Consider the following 21,889-nt stretch of genomic DNA (forward strand, 5'->3'; position numbering starts at 1 on the left):
TACACTTTGATCCAAAGCGAGTTACAAATGAGGACAATGGAAGCTATCAAAAACAACAAAAGAGCAATGATATACAAGTGCTATAACAACTTTCAATTAGCTTAAATGCAGTACAAGTAGCAAGGGCTTTTAAATAATATAAATAAAAAGAAAACAGATAGGATAGAAAAAGAATATAGTAAGCTAGTGTTAGAGGTCTTTTTTATATAATTGTATAATAAATGAAAAGAAAAACGACAGAATACAAAAAGATAAGAAAAGCTAGTTAGATTTTTTTTTTTTTTAAGAATAGAATTAGAATAGTGAGTGCTGAAGTTAGAGGGTCAAATAAAGATGGAAGAGATGTGTTAAGCAGATTCTTGAAGATGGCTAAGGACTTTGATAGAACTGGCTGGAAGACCTGCCAAGAGAGCATTGCAATAGTCCAGTCTGAACAGAACTTGAGCTTGAGCTTGAGTTGTGCAGCATGTTCCGAAATATACATGTATGAAAAAAATGGTTTACCAAAGCTATTTATTTCATTTACAATTAAACATTATAAATTTAACATATTTACTGTAATTTGAAATTTTGTCTATCACATTTGCAATCATGCTGAAGGTCGGGAAAACATGACTCTCGCTCATGTGATGTTACATGTATTATATAGAATATTTAACTTTTTTTCTACTGCAATGTTTGTTCACGTTTGTTTCTTTGTGTGTGCTGTTGCACTTATAGTTTGGATTTCTCCATGAGTCAGACAGGCTGCATAAGCCTCAAATTACGCGACCTTGATACTTTCAATACATTATCCACTATTAGTCACCGTTTACACTGAAAGTAATAACATTTGAATCATTCGTGCCAAAGTTTCCATGCTGCTCTAGTTATTGTTTGTTATTAAAATATTGATCAGGTTACTTGTCTGGTCGGGCAAGTAAAATAATCTGCAACAGCCTCATCTTTCGTACATTTGTAGGTCATAACCAAAAGTACAGCACCTCATTACCATGGTAAAAATTTTTTGCCTAACTATATGGTGTTTGTATTGGAAAGACAGTAGCCTAAAGACATTCAATTAAAAATCAACATCAACTGATAGAATTAACAAATGTAATCATATTCCATTACTCCTTTAACATACATCACGAATATCCTACTTTTCTGCCACCGTACCATTGTTACAGTTACTACAGTAAAACTATGTTATATGTGGGTTACTTGATCGAAATGTCTTCTAACTGGATCGCTGTAGCACTGTTTATGCTGCTTTCTTCAGCAGTGTTGATGAGAATAACAACTCTGATTTATTTGGCTTTAAACTACTTTAAATTAAAGAGACATGATTTGTACTGGAGAACTCTGCACTGAACTCAAGTGCTTCTTACTGGATCTCACGGTGTCGTTTAGTGCATGATTGCAACTGGTCACTGTAATAAAACGCATGAACTCTAAACTTGCACTGTGCGGTTTTTTTTTGAGGCGAGCGGATAAAAGGTCCATGTGACGCGCACTTCAGATGAGTACCACTATTTTGTTCCGCTTTAGACACGTTTGTTGTTTAACATATCTATAATGCACAACAGAGTGACAACGACTATCAGTTAGACAATGTCATTTATCCAATGTGTTCGAGTTTAAACCCTGCACTGCAAACACCTCTTAAGTACACAGAATAATGCAAGTGGGTTTTTTTAATTGTTTATTTTTGTAATCGCAGCTTTGAATTATTATGTAATCGTGGCATCCATAATCATAATCGGGATTAGAAATTCGATTAATTGTGCAGCCCTGTTCAGTCATTTTAAAAAAGTAAGGAAAAGTATCTTGAAAAATAAAAATGCCAAAATGTCAAAGCACAAACCACCTCTTGAAGGCCAATTCAAACTGCGCCAACAGACACAGACCAAAGGCCACAGCCAAACAATTACAGTGTCATTTCTCAGACATTTCAAAAAACCTGACAAACGCTGATTCACCGTGTTCGTTTGGTGAACAAGTGCCAACTAATGCCAACAGAGGTAACACACTGATCTGACAAAACTCAACGAGCACATCTTGTTGCGGTTTGTGTTCATCTGTCTGTGCAGTGTGAATTTGGCCTAAAAGAAATTCCCAGTTGGAATAATTTCAAGAAACTTGATACTTTTTTTTTTTTTTGCAATGAAACAACAGCATTAATATTGAACTATTAAATTGAACTTCTGGAGTGAGTGGACTTCAGGGCACCGTAAACACAATGAGGCAAGAATTCACCAGTGAGCTCACAAGCCTTTTCACAGTATTGCATGTATGGCTGAGATGTCATGGCCTGCTGCTTTACAACAGCTACAACAGCATCTTTACAGCAAGTAACAGAGGTGGGTAAGTGCACGTTTATTTCTTTAGACTGCTTAGAATAAGACAATGGCTGGGCTTTCAATTCCACTCGCCATTTCAGTTTCCAAGTCATATTAGCATCAGATAATATTGGTGGTATCGATCTGTCTGTCTAAAAGTCAGGCTGATATTGAAATGCAGATGAACACATTCTCATAATACAAACAATATGTAATAGTGTTGCACGATACCAAAATTATTGTTTCGATACCAAATCAAGAATATACTTTTCCTGAAAGGGGAAAATACACTCGCAAACATCATTGCTTTATTTTAAAACCGGGATAACACACTAATAAATGAACAGCATATATGTTAAACATTTTAACAAAATATGAAATATCAAAATCTAAAAAAAAAAAATAGAGCAATGACAATGACATAAAAAAGAATACATTTAGCAGCATTATCCCAGTTATCATAAGAAACATAAGAGTATAACTTATATCTTGATTCTGAACTTATATACTTATACTTAATAAAAATATGAACAGCAATTATATTAAACAATATTTCTGAACTCAGAAGATTAAATATCAAAATATAAATATCAATTCATATCTTAGATATTGTAACTTATTGTGTCAGTTGTGCAACCTTTCCTTTCAGAGAAGAAAACTCAGCCAGTGAGTTTTGAGCATCAACTTTAGTGAGCGTCACAGGATATTGCTGATAATGTTTGGGGTTCAGACACACTCTCCCTGTATAAATATAGATTTAAAACATCTTTCGCCAAGCATTCCAATAATGAATCTCATAATTTGTGACTGCAGTTGTATCTGATCAAATGCGCATTATTATTCTTTAGCTTGGGTTAAACCAGCGGTTCTCAATTCCAGTCCTCGCGCCCCACTGCTCTGCACATCTTGTATGTCTCTCTTTGTTAACACACCTGATTCAAATAATCAGCTCGTTAGTGAGCTCCGTGCATGAACTGTGTTCCAATTGACATGGTCTCTATATGGTGTTTACTTCTCCGTACTCCCTGAGCAGGGGAAATCTGTTGAAGTTTACTTCACTTCGGAACATTCTTTCACGGATTTGCGTTGCACAATGTCCATCTGAACACACGGACAAGTGTGACATCATATACTCTGTAAATCATTACGATATAAATTCATGTCTCGCACACTTCAATGCACTTTGAATGGAACATATACGTTTGCTTTGAACTGGAATCATGGCGGAATATCCTGTGATGTCCACTTCGTAGGGCACTTATGTTCGAATAGAACAAACGTCTGAAGCAATAAGAGAAACGTACAAACTGTGCAGAGCAGAGGGGCGCAAGGACTGGAATTGAGAACCACTGGGTTAAACCAATTAATTTTACTTGGTTGGAACAGAAGCTACGCTAATTATGTCTCCATTTATTTCTCTGTTTTACTTAAAGAGTAACTAAACCCTAAACCAACTTTTTTTAGTTAATGATCTATAAGAATGGGGCTTTATTAGTGCTGTACATTGATTCAAGTAACTTTTTTGACATTTGAGTATTAAGTTTTTTTATTTATACAATATATGGTGTAAAAACGCGTGAGTGCTGCCCTCTTCAGGTTGAACGGTGGCTACTGCAGTTGATTTTTCCTATTGGATGTTGCGGTGACAAGTGACGTAAGCGGTGGCAGGTGACGTAAGCAGTTTCCAGCTCACTACGCCCCTTGGTACGAGCTACCACGCCCTTGGCAGTATAAAACCATCAAAATCACAGCTCGCGCTGAGAAGCGACACGGTGCGGGAGTTAAGACCGCAGTTTGAGCCAGCGGCTCGAATTGATATGAACAGACACCTCGACACCCTCCACTTCAGGTAAAAGTGGGGGAGAAAAGTCCTCTACTTCAAATGATCGCTCTGTTGCAAAGCTACTTGCGTCATTACAGTCACTCTCCATTTTAGCGTCTCTGACAGCAGCTGTCAATCAATCCGTCACTGCGAGTCTCAGGATCACGCCGCACTCGCTCTGCCCCGCCCTCGGTTCATCCCCTCTATCTCCGCTGTGATCTGCCCACTTTTCAGCATTTTTAAAATATTGTCAGTGGGTGGAGTCAGGCTCTGAGCAGGGGTTTAGTTACACTTTAACAAGCTCCACTCTGGATCCAGAACACCTGAGAAGAGATGACAACCCCTCAGAGGACCTCAGATGATGCTAACCCTGAAACAACATACAGAACTAACAAATATTGCTACAAGTGTGATCTACATCTTGTATAATTTTTTCTGAAAATTCCTATCTTATGCACATAAACTGACAGTCACCACTTACAAGCTACTACTAAATATTGTAGAAACTGAATTTTCTGTAAAGTTGCTTTGCAATGATTTATATCATAAAAGGCGCTATACAAATAAACTTGAACGGAATTGAATTTCAAAGGGATACTAAACTCCAAAATAAAAATGTTGTCATTAATCACTTACCCCCATAACGTTCCAAACCCGTAAAAGCTTTGTTCGTCTTTGGAACAAAATTTAAGACATTCTGAATGAAAACTGGGAGGCTTGTGACGGCGCGCTGCACACGGCACAAAAAAAAAAAAAGAGACGATAAATGGCAGAGCAATTTTTATGCAAATCCCCAGACCTTTATCTACACATCAAGTATAATAAATGGGAATATATCATCTTGGAGAGTTTTACCGTGTTGACTGTCATAACTGAACGTGACTTGTGGTTTGAACGTGAGCAGAGAATGACTAACAGGAGCAGCAGAAGGAAGATCAGTTTCTGTAAACTTAAATTTAACAATGTAAATACAATTCGGTCCCTCACATTAAGATATGGAATGGCTTCAGATGATATAGGCTATTCAATGCATGAAAGGCAAACTTGTGCTCTTTTGGGGAAGTCGTGGCCTAGTGGTTAGGGAGTTTGACTCCTAACCCTAGGGTTGTGGGTTCGAATCTCGGGCCGGCAATAACACGACTGAGGTGCCCTTGAGCAAGGCACTGAACCCCCAAATGCTCCCCGGGCGCCGCAGCATAAATGGCTGCCCACTGCTCTGGGTGTGTGTTCACAGTGTGTGTGTGTGTGTGTGTGTGTGTGTGTGTGTGTGCACTTTGGATGGGTTAAATGCAGAGCACGAATTCTGAGTATGGGTCACCATACTTGGCTGAATGTCACGTCACTTTCACTTTAGTTTCTTTTGGTGTATGACTCTCCCTTGTGCCCTATAAAAAGCACAATAATCGCGGTTGTTTAAATCAAATTGCAATTAACCGGTTATTTAATTATCACGACAGGCCTAGCATATCCCTTTAAGTTCCATGCCCTGTGCCCTGTTCAAAGTGGATGAATTTAGATGAACAAACTAAAACCCTTTAAAGCATATACAAGTTCATCCCCTTAAAAGTATTGCTGTAAATAAATAAATAAACCCATTACACGCCTCCAGCAATGGCCTATTTAATCATTCCCCAAGTACAATTAACACACAACTTTTAAAATCTGAAAACCCTATCTTACACTTGGTGAATTTGTAAATGTAACAGAGAAAAGCTGGGTATTTTTCAGTAAAAGACACTAAACGATTACACTCTACCAGACTTTCAAGTCATTCAAAACAAAAACATGCATTGCTAAGTAACATTAACAGAATGTTAATTTTCATAATGTACTTTATAGTGAGCAAAGTAAGTTTCAAACCAAACTTAGTGCATACTAGACCTTATGCAATTTCAGATTCAACTATTGAGTTCTAAAATATGAAATGTGTTTGATATCCCCCGACTGGATGGATTTATAATGTGAAGCTAAAAAATAGTCTGTGCCTATTATACACTACACAATCTGTGAAATGTATTAAACTGGACTGCCCAAAATCTGCAGCCTGACTTTCAACAATCAGCATTGACTCATTCAGACTGCAAAAAAAAAAAAAATTGGTGTAGTATATTATGCCTAGTATATTAGTCCAGCATTTAGTTCTTAGTGATCCCAACAACATAGGCACTTCATCAATTCTGAATGTCTAAAACAGCCTAACAACTTTAAAGTGACATGTCAATCCTAAAGGCTGAGCTAATGTTGAAATGACAAAACGTGAGAGCGCTAGCAAAAATGTAACCTCACTGTTAATCTCGACATTTTGGATAAGGGCACAGTGACTCACTGCAAAATTAACTTTTAATTATTAAGAATACTCAGTAACAGAAACCAATTTCAATTGTCAAATTTCCTATCTGCTTAATTTTATTCGCCTTCAAAAGAATGCATTCGCACAACCAACCCCACGCTCCATGCTGAAATCATTAGCTCCTTGATGCGCCACAGTCACTGATCAGGGCATCTGAGCAGTGCTACCATTGGGCTCAGTGTCGGCTCCCACAGAGCTCAGCCTTCTAATGAGAGCAGGAGGACAGACTGAGGAAGTGGTAATTGGATCCTCCTTGTCCTGTCGTCTGTACTCTGCATGTGTGGTTGTGTGGGTCCTTTTTATAGAGTGTTCTATTCCACTAAAGCCTCTGCACTCTTCCAATGCACTAAACCACACATCTGAACTGATCGAAATCCTGCTCCTTTTTTTAAAGGCCTCAGCACACTTTCAGCAGGTACAGAATCCATGCATGACTCTAAAATTGGTCTGCGGAATTGCATTAAAATGATTCATTTCAATGTTCTGTCAGAATTCATGTTAAGGCAAATGATGAATCCATCAAACTCCATCTCCATCTAACACCTCAACGCCAGTGCCACGAATCCACTGTGAATATACACCACAACAACACTGTCTGCTTGAGTAATCTGTATTGTGGGACAAATCTGCCATGAATCATGGTAACAGCAGATGTCATGGGTGATATCTCAGTCCTCCCTTACCATTATAAAGATAATGCATCAATCTGCTGATGGGGGAGTATCTTCCCATCGAATCGGAGTGAGATGTCACCACCATTTGATGAATGGTTTGGACACACTGGCCACCGTGACACACACCGCATTCACCTCAACAGCAGCTGTGCCAACCCTGTATTGGACATTCCTCCTCACCAATAACAGCTATTGCAGGTTCAGCCTTCCCTGTCAGGGTTATTGCATAAAATAGATATTAAACCAAACAGCAACATGATGCTCAACACAGAATACTAAAGTACAGTAAAGTGGAGGAGTATCGGCAAAATCAATCACCTGGCAGTTTTCAAGGCCACATTAACCGTTTCACCTATTTTTAGAAAAAAATAAAATAATTTAAATCCATCAATACTCAAGCATTCATCAGCTAAGCATTCTTACTGCATTTTATGAGATAAATCAGTCCATTATACCATAAAAAGTCTCTGTACAGATGTAAGGAGCATATGCGAACTGTTTTCAGATTTCGTTCCTTTAGTTTTGCTCAGTGTTGAGATACTACACCATTCATTTTCATACCCCATTACCCTCAGTGATACTTTATTGTCATATACCAGTCGCTGTTTGAATGAAAATCTCACAAGATGTATAAGACTTTGCAGCAGATTTATGCCTCCTACAGCAATAATACAGCAGCTAGATCAATTAACTAATGCAACACATGTGCATCATCTCGCTTTATTCTGTTTGTGAATATCCTTGACCTTCGGTTTACATTACTTTCTATCTTAGTCATGATAGCTATTGAACAAAATCGTATAATTATTTATTGATTGGTACCGCCTGGTAAAATCCATCACATCAGAACTAGAGAACTATACATTCCTTCATTCACTATTTTATCTAACACATACCAAACCATTTTATGTAGAACATTTCATTTAATGTATAAAAGAAAAATATATGACAGTTCAATCATCTCATCTCAAGCATCTTTATACACCCTTTACGAATAAGTTTAATCCCAGATGTTTCTCTTTAAATGTGTTTAAGATAAATAAAATAAACACAAATGAGACAGCTAAGAAAATATTAAAAGGAAATCATTATTAAAGCATGATTTTTGAGTTCATGCTGAAATCTCAGACTCTGGTGTCTTGGTAAACAGACTCTTGTGAAACTTCAGCAGGTGAACCACATGAGAGTTTATTACTTGTCGAGTGAAAATAGAAGATGTTCTCTTAAGACATAAACCTTAATAAAACTCATTGCTGTCAGTGAGAAACAAATCAGAGATCTCATTTGTGATTGGTCTTTCCCGTGGGGAATCAAAAGGGGCTGAACACTTTTTTCTAAAGCAGATGTCAGGGGTAAAAAATGTCTCAGATTCGTTTATAGCGTAAATTACGACAATTTTCATGCAAACTATTTAAATATTTACGTTTCACTCAATAATCTAGATTGAATATCTCCTCCCTCGTGTACGGAGGTGTATATTAAATTATAATTATAAATGCATCCTACTGATAGGAATTCACACTTGAATAGGAAAGGAGACTAAATTGGATATTACAGAACTATATTTGCCATGAAATAAAATGTGAAAAGGTTATCGCAAAGTAGATTTCGTCTCCCGAGGGAAAAGTAAGCTATTTCTCCTCCTGGTTCAGAAGAAGTTCAAAAATTAATCTCACTAAACTGACTAGTTTAACACACCCGACAAGATAAAAACAAACAACCAACCAAACAAACAAAAAACTATATAATGGACAGATTTGCCCTTTATTATTGGATTAGGCACGTTATTGAAAAAGTGGTGCACCTTACGTAAAGAAATTAACGCTAAAGAGTTACTGACAAGTTTTAAAAAACAATAAACCAAAAAAATCAAGCCATTTCTTTCATGAGGTTTGTTATTTCTAACATAACATGATGGATCACTCACCTCTTTTACTTGCGGTTGATCGTTTTTTTGGTCAGGTAGTATTTTCCGGCTATTCAGCAATATGAAACAGAGTAAAGCGGCTATCCAAAACAACGCTGCGAAAGCAAAAATCAGCTTTCGAGAAGGCTTCTTCATTTTCAAACGTTAACGATTCATTTAAGTTTGAAAACCATTCGCGCGCTTCTCTCTCAAGGTTGATTTATACTCGACGCTAGTGATGGGTCGTTCTTGAACGATTCGTTCATTTTGAACGAATCTTTAACGTGACTCGAGAACGAGTCGTCTCGTGGAGTGATTCGTTCAGTCGCGCATGCGCAACATCCAGTGGGTTGGGTTCTGTACATCAGCTGTTCTCAATTCCAGTCCTTGCGACACCCTGCTCTACACATCTTGTATGTCTCTCTTTGTTAACACACCTGATTTAGATAATCAGCTCATTAGAAGTGAGCTCCGTGCATGAATTGTGTTCCCATTGACATGGTCTCTATACAGTGTTCTTTGCTCAGAAATCAGATGAAGTTTACTTCACTTTGAAACATTCATTCACGGATTTGAGCTGCGCAAGCTCTTCACACACGGGCAAGTGTGACATCATATACCTCTGTAAATAAATACAATTTCAATTCACGTCTCGCAGTACGTTCAAACACATAAATTCGTTATCGTGTGATGTCCACTTCGCAGGGCACTTACGTTCGAACAGAACAAACGTCTGGGTGTGAAACATAAGTAGTTTAATGTGAATTTCAAACTCCTTCAGATGCTTTTTGACGGAAAACAATGCATAGTTTTTTTTTTTGCATAGTTTGTTCAAGGCTTATTCGAAGTAGCCTACGTTTTATTTTTATTTGTAAAAAATAGAATTAGAATGAATTTAGATACTAATTATACAGTATTTGCTTAAAGTTATCTTGCGTTTGATGCGAAATAAAGCAATAGTTTAAGATTGTTTTAAGTTTTTTACATTGTCAATTAATCAAACTCATTTATTACGAGACTTGTACAGGCAAATGACTTCTCACCGGCGATTCCCGACGGTTTTAGAGGACAATTACTCCTCGTCGCCCCCGTGTCGTTTCAAAGAATAGTACAACGGCAGACGCAACAAAAAGCCTCGTCTGTTAGGTGCGCGTGCAGTCAGCGGAGGCTCGCGATGCGGAGCTAGGCCAGGCGAAATTAGCCTATAAATTCCGCTTCAGCCAAGGAAAGGCGAATTGTGTCCGCGCGCTGCGCTCGTGCCATATATCCAGAAATTAGGTTGTTGCTCTCGTGCGCAGCGCGCTGACTTGCTGAGACTGTGAGCGATTAAAATCATCCTGTGTACCCACCGAGGTAGGCTACTGACAAAATGTCAGTGAGTTTAGGACCACCTACCGCGGAGCAGAGCTTTTTTACGGACCTGTATGTTCTTGATGCGCTAACATAGTAGACTCGCTCTGAATTTCTCTCCGTTATTTGTGAAATGGGTTCACATGAAGCAGGTCTCCCACTGCAATCTGGAAATATCAGAGGATTGTATAAGCAGCGATGTGTAGTATTGTAAAGCCATGGGAATGAATACATACTTAAATGTAAAGTTACGAAAACGTCAATGATTAATATAATTAAAGTTATTCTGACCTATAAATTACTGCGGTGTACAAAATCATCTATGTCTATTTATATCATCTATAAAAACAAAATAATAATAATAAAAAAACATAAAACAAATATATATATATAACAAATGTATATAATGATAAATGTTTTAAAAGAGCATCTTATTGGCACACTGTTTTACATATGGGGATACAGTATTTTTTTTAGTGCCAAAATTGGCCAGAAATTGATTTTCCATTTCTAGCCTACAATATGTAGCCTAGTGTACAATGCTTATTTATTTTGAAGATGACGAAGGAAGCAACAGTAGCACTAGTGCTCCTGCTTTGAACAAGAGTGGGTGGAAAGTTCAGCTTTCGAGTCAGAGCAGGAAACCTTCAAGTAAAGTTTAAGCTATAAGCAAAACTAAACATGCTGGCTATACTCTAAGAACAATATGTGTTTTTATGATTTATAAGGTCATCAGTAGTAGGACTGTGATCATTGGAACATACAATTGATGGCTGCATAATTAATATAGATTATTGAAAGAGCTTATTTGCATAGAAACTCAATGTGCAGAGTGAGAGAGAGGGGAATTAAGGAAACATGATAGAGACAGTGTATGCCTTGATACTTTGATTTATTTATTTTTAAGTATAATCCAATTCAAAAAACTGAAAGAGCCAAAGAGTGAAAAGTGGCAGTTGCATTGGAGCCAGTAAGCAAGTTTGCTAAAACAATGGCCATCACGTGTGATTCTTGATGAAACTGTGTTTATGATCTATTGATTTTATGATTCTCTCCATGCCATCCCCAGCATCTCTGGAAAAGCACTCTGCATAAGACAGGAAAGAATCCAATTTGTACTTGTCTTTCATTTTTGATAAAACAGGGACAAAGGTGTAATGGATGTGGAGAGAAAGATGACCCAAGAGCAATATGCAGCAAACAGTCTTTAATTAACAGAATCTGAAGTCCAGAGGTAAGAACAGAAATCCTCAGAAATGACAACAAAAATCTTCCGGTTAAACAGTTGCCGGGAAACTAAACATAAATCCTCCGTCAAGGCAGCGGAGCGTCTCTGGAAGTCGCAGGGGCCAGCCAGCCAACTTCGAGATCGCCAGGTAAACAGGTGGCAACGGGCGCAGTCACAGGTACTCTGTAACAAGCAAAGCTTAGAAGCAAATAACGGTAGGTCAATTCCCCTTACGTGCACAGGACAGGACTAGACAAGACAGGAGAGGGTACATTGCTGAGAATACGTAAGCATAGCTTCTGTAATAATCTGGCAAAGAGACAGGGGAAAAACAGGGCTAGAAGTAGTAGTGATAATTTAGGGAAAGCGATAACAGGTGTGGAACTGATGATGAGGATAACGAGAAAAGAGTGGGAACACCTGGGGACAAGTGTGTGTGTGTGTGTGTGTGTGTGTGTGTGTGTGTGTGTGTATATGTATGTGTATGTGTATGTGTGTGTGTGCGTGTGTCAGAGTGAGGCCAGAGGAAGGAGATAGAGAGAAGGGAGAGCCAGGATCATGACAAAAGGAGCAGGTATTTATAAGTGTGTATTGTTGGTCTGGCCTTTCTTCCATAATTTCCATAATGCATTTTAGTTATGGTATGTTGCCTCACTTCCAGATGTTACCATTCAGTCAGCATCGTGGGGCTAAACGTTTGGTCAACAGCACACATTCTGGTCCACCTTGCATCTGGCCAATGCAAAACATTGTTTTTACATGCCATTTAGGGGCAGATTTATCTGAAAAAGACAATGGCAGAGTGATAGATAGAAGCAGAAGAAATGCAAATACAGTAACAGCAAGGCAGTGTCCCCAGAAGAACGGTTATCTGTACAGAAAACACAGAAGAGTATAAGTGGATATTTTGCATAACTCTAAACACAAAACTGAATAGTTTAGCTTGTGAATCCCTTTTTAAATTACCAAGTGCTTCAGACAAACTTCAAAAAAAATTGGCAAACTTTGGCAAATCCAGAGAACAAGTGTTCTTATGAGTTTGTAATCTTTTAAACATGATTTTGTTCCTGTTAAGATTAAAGCAAAAGGTATTCCAACTCCATGCTGCACTGCTGTCTAAGCTTGCTGTTTTCACAACTTCAGTCATAAAGTACTGTTCACTGATACTGGCTCACACAGTTTTAATTTACAGATTTAAAAACAAAACTTTTTTATTATAAAACTTCCACTGACAAAACTATCCAAACAGAATTTCAGAGGGACTAGATATGTCAAAGGTCCCGGTTATCCTGGGTTATCCACTAGATGCATAAATTAGAGGTAAAGAGCATAGACCAAGGATATTGTTACATGGACCGGTCTGTTCTACAAGGCAATCAGCCAGGAGTGAAGGGAGTGAAACACGGCTCCTGAAAAACAAATTACCTTAGCGCGACTGAAAGGGAAACAATAGACTAAAAGGGTGCAGAGAGCAAGAAATTCCATTTTGCTTTGTCTAATGGGTCGATAACAGCGGATGGCCAAAAAGCGGCCAACAGGAGCGTGAAGAGAGAAACATCTGAGATACAAATAAATAAAATAACAGTTAAAACTGCTGCTGTTCTTGGCAGTGAATGTGCAAAAGCGCCAGCACAGCCAGAAAGTAAAAGCAGAACGACAGGTGATGAGGCAGTACCCCGTGTTTGGATGTTGGAAAGGCAAAGCAGAGGCAGGACTGTGGGAGCAGAGACTTAGTCAGATTCCACAAGTGCAAGATGAATCTTGTCTCGCAAATTGTGAAGATCAGGGGAAAAAAGCTGACTTTAACTGAATAAATAGTTGCTGTTGAGAAGTCTTAGCATGTTTGTTCAGACACAGTGAATGTGGAGAGCTTAATAAGGACATATACTTTCACACAATCACAGTCTGCCTGTTGAGGCATAAGAAGTGCTGAAAAACTTTCACTATTCTTGACACTTTCTCTCACGCTTATCTTTATAATCCACACCCAGAGTATCTTGCAGATAATGTATCAAATATTTTGATCATTTCTATTCAATGCCGTCAAATATTTTCTGATCCTCAAAGGACTTTATTATTATATAATGCTCTTTTTGCTATTAAATGTGTTAAACCCCTCAGGGGCAGTAGGTTCCGGGCTTAGATTCAGCTCAGCTATTATTCAAGTCAGCCTAATGGATTTGTCTCAAATGCCAAAAAAAAATAATAATAAGTTCTTATAATTTTCACTATTATAGTGTCAAGTATCATGGCACAATGTTAATCCCCGCACAAGGTGAGCGTGCTGGATTGAATTGCATGGTGAAATGTATGGTAATAAATTGAACTGGAATGGCACAGTCATTAATCATAAGTAGTACAGTAGACCAGGCTCAGAGGAGAGAGATGAAGCACTTTGTAAGTAATGGAGAAGCTGTCAGTGGGGAAGATGGCAGGCTTTCAAGCCAGCCTTCTCCACATAGTCAGCAAAGATCAACAGCAAAGCAGGCAAGGTTGGAAGAGAGTTCAGTTTCAATGAATTTACATAAGAAAAAAGAATTCATTCACAAATATACTTGAACAAAAACAGAATTATGTTCAATTATATTTAATTAAATAATTGTTTGAGCAAAAGCCTGAAATACATTTTAGATTTCAACTGCTAAACATAATTAAAATGATCTATAAAATTGTATTAAATTAAAATGTTAAAATAAAGTAAAATAGCATTTGAGATTCCAATAGCTAAATATAACATAACACTTGAGCCGTCAGTCCTGAAAATGTGGCAGATGCAGTTTATTGTAAGATTTTTGAAAGTAAAATAAAATAATAAAAATTAAATTAGATTGTAACCTAACACTCGAGCCATCAGTTCTGAGAAAATTATAGATCTAGTTTGTTGGATGATTTTTAGTAAGAAAAACAAAATAATAAATATATAATTTAATCATTAAAAATGTCAATTAAATTAAAGAAAAAAACTCACACTAGTATTTACTAATTAAATACACAGCCTCAAAGCCACAAAACTCAGAACAAGTTCATGGGGTCTTTCAGAAGTAAAATGATCAGTCTTTGGGTAGTCATCCTGAATAATTCATGCTATTCTCACTGGCACGCTTATCATCAAATATCCTCTTTGAGACCACCATCTCTCACACCAAATAACCATGGTAGATAAAACAACAAAGAAGAGACCTTCATCTCTCTGAATGTAATATTGTGATAGGTGTTTGTCCTGTGTATTTTCTCCTGGATGGGTGTTGTCCAAATAACACTTGATGGATGTGAACAGAAGTCACTTGCAGAGCTTATGCTTGCCAAAGATTCAGATAAGAGTGGTGAGGAATGGAGAAGCAGAATAACAGAGGAATATTTTCCAATATACCCTCCATTTCTTACAAATAATGTACACCATCACACACAAACATCTGGAAATGGCCACCAAAAACCTAAAAGATTAAATGATGAATAGGACACAGAGAATCCCATAAATAGAGCTACATAAATAACACTTACAATATACTTCTCATTGCCATTTATCAGAGGTAAAACAACTTTACAGGTACAATAGAGCATCATACCAATTACTTTTTAAAACTAACATTTTAATTCTACAAAAAGATAGTTTATCTACTTTCTAATGATAATTTATATTTATTCATTGAACTTAGACATGAAAAGTAATGAATTTCAAGTCTGTCATTAAGATACAAAGATGAACTGTGAAGCATCTCCCCACCCCATCCATGGACAAAGCTTTAAGACTACAGATTAAATGCATTGCAAAATTCCTCCAGATTACCGTTTGTCAATTAAACACTACATCTGTAAAAGGTCTGCAAGAGCTATTATGAAGCTGAAGGTAACAGTGATAATCAGACAATGGAGATGTTTGACATTGTCAGGTGGTCTGAGCCGATGAAGATGAGTTACAGGCCCAGAGTTGCTTTGGTATAGCTTCAGCAAATTATATCCATTTGGAGAAGGATAGTGGAGCAGGATGAGAGGTGTAGAGGTGGGACTGGAGTGACAGATAAAGGGGGCGTGATGCAGAAAGATGAATGACTGTCTACAAAGCACTTTGGGAGAGGGATGATATGGTTGAGACAGACTTTGTCTCATTTTTCATTCTTAAAGAAAACAGCTTCACTAATTCTTCCTCTTTCTCAGTCCCTCTGTATTTTCAAATTCATCTGACTTTGCGGTACATGAGTCCCCAGTCGCTGCATCAATTAAAGGTGTCATCTACTGAAAATAGAGTTAACTTGGTATGAATCCACTGCATGTGTGTCACGCTTTTGTCAGAGCATCTCTTTATCACATGCTCACTTTGAGTCATCCTCCAGCTTACATAACAGACAAAATCCACATTAGTTATCACCATAACATCGCAAGTCCTGGGTTTGTAAGATAGCATTCAGAATCAGATGAGACTAAAAAGAGTGGGGCGAAATTCACTCATTTCATCACCTCGTCTTATTCACAAACCAGATGCTATCTAGTTTAACCAGACAGTATTGGCAGTAAAATCAGTGGAAGTCGCTGTGATTCTATATAGCACAAATACACCTCTTTTTATGTAAATAAGGCTTATTATTTTTAGATTGTGGCTTATTTACAAAACGCAGCAATAATCCCGTCCACAGACAGAAGGAGGTAAACAGAATTTTATTAAAAAGATATGTTTATTTTATGGCAGCAGTAATTCATCAAATAAAGATCAAATGATTGAGAAGAGTGCAATAACCAGGCATATGCCTATAAGTGTCTTGAAAACACAAATTGTAGTGGTGGAAGGGTGCTACAGTTTCAGTAAAGTATGCCAGATTGTAATAGTCTGCTGCATTTTCCACAGCTGTGCAACAGTAATTAAAAATACACATTTTTGGAAGCATGTTTGCTTTGTTGCCTAGATGTCACGCTGTCTGGTCTCTGTTTCCCTGAGTCTCCACTAGTGGTCTCACTTCCCCATAGGCACCTCACCGTAGGCACTACAATTCCCACAAAGCCTTGTCCCTTCATCACAGTAATTGCACTTCTGTTAATTGCACTCAGGTGTCTTCACTTGATCATTACCTTGCCTATATTAACCGGTCTTTTTCTGTTTGTCTTCATGGAGTCCTTTCTTTCCGTCACCCAGTTTCCTCGCCTTCCGAGTTCCTCATCTTCCGAGTTCCTGTTCCCGTTCCTGTTCCTTCCCTGTTTGTTTATTTGTTGGATGGATTTATGGTTTTGACCCCTGCTTGTTGATTTCTGATTTGGATTACCCATTAGAACCCATACTGCGATTGGATCTCTTGTCTCCTGTGTTTCCCTGGGTCTCCGACCGTAACACTAGATTTGCATAATTCCTTTAGTGAACTGGGCACTAAAACAATGCACAGCATGCAAATAAACTATCAACGGGCACACTGCATTCTCTGCAAATTCTTCCCTGTATTTTAAAGCAGATTTATCAGTACATTTAGACAGGATTCAAAATAGTGGAAGAAACCAGGTTGAACATTTTCAAGGTTGAATTGAACCTGGATGGACTTAATTGGTTTTGATGTTATCCTGCAGTACTTTCTCATTATTTTGCCTGGACTTTCTGTAGTAATCATCACTTCCTTCAGCTGCTTTCTCAACATTGAGTTTCAGCTTTATAAATGTGCTTAGATCACAGCACAGATAAAGGCCACAAGGGCTTGGGGGGTTTGTTACTTGATGAAATGAAAAACTGAGTCCTTTTCCCACTTGACTGACCAACACCTCCCCAGTTTCACCCACCACACCAATCACACACACACGCTATCTCCCCATGCCAACCAGATCCCACTTTCCTGCTTTTTCTTCCTTTCAGAAACTTTAGAGGTTAAAGGGGTCGCTTCTCCCAGCTCATTTCTCAGCAACCATGTGCTTCCAGTTGAATCAGGTCAAACCTGCGAGAGAGAGAGAGGGAGAGAAGCTGCTTTCTAGTTCACATGGTCCCTATGTGGTGTTCAGACATGTTCTGATGTTCACCTGCAACACCGTGAATAACAGCTGAATCATGCACATGAGTTTTGGATACGATTATTGGACATGTAAATTAATCTTTGTTTATAATACAAGTGGATAAACTTCCCTCTCCACTGATAATATGTATTATTTTAAATATGTAATAATATGTATTTTATTTAAATAAATCCGGATGAATGTATTATAAATGTATTACATATTTTTATGTATATATACACACACACACATATATATATATATATATATATATATATATATATAAGGAATATTGTATGTTTATTGTATATTGAATATTGTATGTTTATTTATTATTATTGTATGTTTATTTATTAACCCAAAATTCCGATAAATAAATATATATAAACTTGCAAATATACAGTAAATTGAATTTACAAGCAAATTATATATTTTATAAAAATACTCACAAATGTATTATGTATAATTTAATATAGTTTTTAATGTCATATATCAAAACATACTGTGATTGTGTCTATTGTATATTTACAATCATTTATTAGGTATATAATGTCATTATGCTCAAAATCCACCTGTAAGTGACTCAACAGCTATTTCATGACTATGCAGACTATTCTTTTTCAACAAATTTAACCAAAAAAGGTAAACGGTATGAAGTGAAATATCACTTATTCCATATCTGAAGTGGCCTTTGTGCTAAATATATACTTCATATGAGTTGGAATCTAAATTAATACACAACGATCAGAATTACATCTGGAGAGCATTTAGTTTGCTAAAGACCCGCTGACAGGAATCCCTCTCTCTGCCTTAATTAATTTTTAGAGTAAAGAATGTCAGTGATTAAAGCGATAAATTCTGCTGGAGAGGGCTATAATCAGAAATGGTTCTTTAATGGCTAGATCCCATCTGCCAAATGCTTATGCTGGCAATAACCTTCACATAAACCTTTAAACATGACTGCTTTGTCTACAATCATACCAAATAAATAACTTTCTCAAATTTATGGTTGTTAAAAAAAGCTTGAGGCCATTAATTCCAAACCATCTTCTGTTTACAACATATTCAATCCTTTTAGTAATAGAACAGCTTGTTAAAATTCTGCAATGCATTATAAATAGTATGCATTCCATCAGGGCTGGACTGGGACAAAAAATCGGCCCGGGCATTTTTGCCCAGACTGGCCCACTATATGATCATAAACACCACCCATCTTTGCACGCCCTTAATTATATGCATACCAACTCCTATTCATTAAAACCACTAATGCCATGTAATGAGTATAGGAACAAGTGAGAGTTAACAGATGAAATAAGTCAAAATTTTATATTTATTAATACAGTTGAACTATACTCCACAGCGGTGAATCCTAAAACAAGCTATAAGCGGCTCTGGCATAGCAATACCAGTGTTTCTTACAGGATTTTTGTTAAAACTATGGTGGTGTGTCCTCGGTCCTTCTAGGGGGGTTTCGTGAGAAAATTTTGTTAAATTCATTAATCTGGTGCACTTTGAGAGTTCAAAATTAAAAGCTCCAACCCATATTCAGTGTGCAAATTAAACAAAGAAAAATTCAAACCTCTTTTAGTTACAGTGTCTATTTACATTACACCTATACATAATAATAGTTATAATATTAATCCAATGACAGTAATAGCCATATTTTGTAAAACAAATGCACAAAAAAATAAAGGAAACTTTCTTAATTAGTTGTACCAATTTCTATACTTGAAAGAGATAAGCACATGATCTTTTATTTTGACGCAAACTGCATCAAGCTTTTATTTTGGCGGAAAACATGGTTTACAAACGCCTCTTATTAAATTTCTAGTGAATTGCGGTAATCGTCAACTATGCAGATGTGGAAATAATCTACACTCATGACATGGCCTAAGTGTTTTGAAAGTAGTTATGCTTACAGCAGGCTCTACACTTTCTCATCTCTCTCCTGATCCTCCGTCCTCACTATCATCATCTGCCACAGGAGCTGATGAAGGTCAGAAAACATATATTTTGACACAGTTTACAGTGTCTGCTTTAAGGGCCTGGTTCTATTTTTTCACGCTATTTATCTGCACATTCCTTGCGTTTCTTCTCCATCTTTTTTTACAGATACACACTGACACTGCTGCCACTCGCTCACTCGTTTAAAGTTGTGATTGGGCCAGCCCAGTGTCATTCAAGAAAAGAGCCAATGGGCCGCTGATCTACATGTTTCATGGGCTGGTCTGTCAGAAAAAAAAAACTAACACTGACTTTGACCAATGCATTACACCGGCACAAACCCAGCGCCGCCAATTAAGCAAAACAAAATGAATGGGCCGCCGATGTACAAATTTTATGGGCCGTTTAAAAAAAAAAAAAAAGGATGAGTATGAGATATATTGGCCCAAAAAGCACGTCGGCCCACCGGGCAAATGCCCGGTATGCCCAATGGCCAGTCCAGCCATGCATTCCATTCAAGTCTGCTTTTACACTGGTCGATAAGCAATACGTTTAGAATTGCACCCAATTAATTAAGGGTGCCACAAGGATCTCAAAATCTTCTAGGACACAAATAGATCTAGTTTTTTCAAACAAGGATGATCGGATTTTGAAATCATACAATTTTCTAACTGGTTTATCTGACCATAACATGATTCTGGTTGCTCATAAATTATCAAAAAAACGTCTGCTAAATATAAATAAAAATCATTCAAATATATTGACCATTTTAAAGCGAGATTTTCCTGCTGTCGATAATGAATTAAATGCTCTTGACTGGAGCACAATCATGGAAAACAGCGATGTGCATAGTTGCTGTAAAGAGGTAATGAACACAGTTGATGGGGTCATTTCTAAATTTCTTAAAAAGCAAAAGCATTTGAAGAAGAGAATACTACCCTGGTTCAATGAGGAGTTGATACAATTAATGAAAGAAAGAGATCTGGCTTTGAAAAAATCAGTTAAGACCAAATTAAGTAATGATATAAATATTTTTAAAAGTTTAAGAAATCGAGTTACTAAAAATATAAAAAAGCAAAAGCAGAGTATTATATTAATAATATATAATAGAACAATAATAGAAACCAAGGGAAGTCTTCTCATAATGTGGAAGCAAATAAATAATATTGTGAAACCGTCAGGGAAATCAAAGACTTTTCATGATCTTAGAAATGGAGACAGGCAGATTAGAGATAGTCAACAAATAGCACTGGAATTTAATACGTTTTTTGTTTCATCTGTGGAAGAATTTGAGCAACAAGTGAATGTAGAACAACAACTAAAATTCACTAAACATCAATCGATAAACCAATATTCGCTGTTCTCACTTCTGCGGACTAATGAAGCAAAAGTGCTTAAAGCGATAAATTCAGTTAACAATAGCTATAGTAAAGACCTTTTCCATATAAATACAGCTTTTTTGAAACGAAATAAAAACTCTTGTAAAGCCTCTAACACACTTGTTCAATTTGTCTATTCAGAGCGGACAATTTCCCACAACCTGGAAACAGGCAAAAGTCATGCCATTATTTAAGTCAGGAACACCAGACCAGGTATGCAATTATGGGCCCGTAAGCATCTTACCAATATTTTCAAAGGTGTTAGAAAAAATTGTGTATGGGCAACTTATGACTTTTATACAGTCAAATAACATTCTACACCCATTAAAATTTGGCTTCCGTCCTCAATACTCCACCGAAACGGCAAACTGCTTTTTTGTGGAACAACTTAAATCTGCTATAGATAGTGGCGAAATCGTTGGTGCTGTTTTTTTTTTTATCTTAACAAGGCGTTTGACACCTTAAATCATGAAATTCTTATTCACAATTTGTCCAATTTTAATTTTAATTTCAAATCATATCTGGAACAGAGAGATCAATGTGTGGTGGTTAATAATGAAATGTCCACATTTTTAAAAATGAACACAGGAGTACCGCAAGGTTCCATTCTTGGGCCCTTGCTTTTTACATTGTATATTAATGATTTGCCAGACTCATGTCCCACAGCAGGATTTCAAATGTACGCGGATGATGCAGTGGTTTATGTGCGAGGGAGATGTGTGCAGGCAGTTTCTGATGAACTTACAAAACATCTGCAAAATGTAGCGGTGTGGTTACAAAATGCAGGTCTGACATTGAATGTTAAAAAGACTATGTCTATTTGCTTTGCCTCAAGATTCAAGTCCATACCAGATGAACTAAATTTATGGATAAATGGGCAAAAAATCCAGCAGGTCTCAGAGGTCAAATACCTGGGCCTTGTACTTGACTCTCAACTTAAATTTTACAGTCATA

At 37.1% G+C, this 21,889-nt stretch overlaps 1 protein-coding gene across 2 annotated transcripts in view; it reads right to left on the reverse strand.

The window, feature by feature from the left end:
* LOC132092244 (polypeptide N-acetylgalactosaminyltransferase 14-like) overlaps positions 1–9,568 on the reverse strand; it is a 64,694-nt gene extending 55,126 nt beyond the window's left edge. Inside the window, exon 1 of one of the 2 annotated variants that reach the window (XM_059498406.1) lies at positions 9,095–9,565. In XM_059498406.1, the coding sequence (XP_059354389.1) occupies positions 9,095–9,229 (135 nt within the window). In that variant the 5' untranslated portion in view covers positions 9,230–9,565. Of the gene's footprint in view, positions 1–9,094 lie in introns of both variants that reach the window. The other variant, XM_059498407.1, reaches the window with a different exon arrangement.
* Between the last annotated feature and the right edge of the window lie 12,321 nt (positions 9,569–21,889).

Source organism: Carassius carassius, chromosome 18 (genome assembly GCF_963082965.1).
Source record: "Carassius carassius chromosome 18, fCarCar2.1, whole genome shotgun sequence".
NCBI lineage: Eukaryota > Metazoa > Chordata > Actinopteri > Cypriniformes > Cyprinidae > Carassius > Carassius carassius.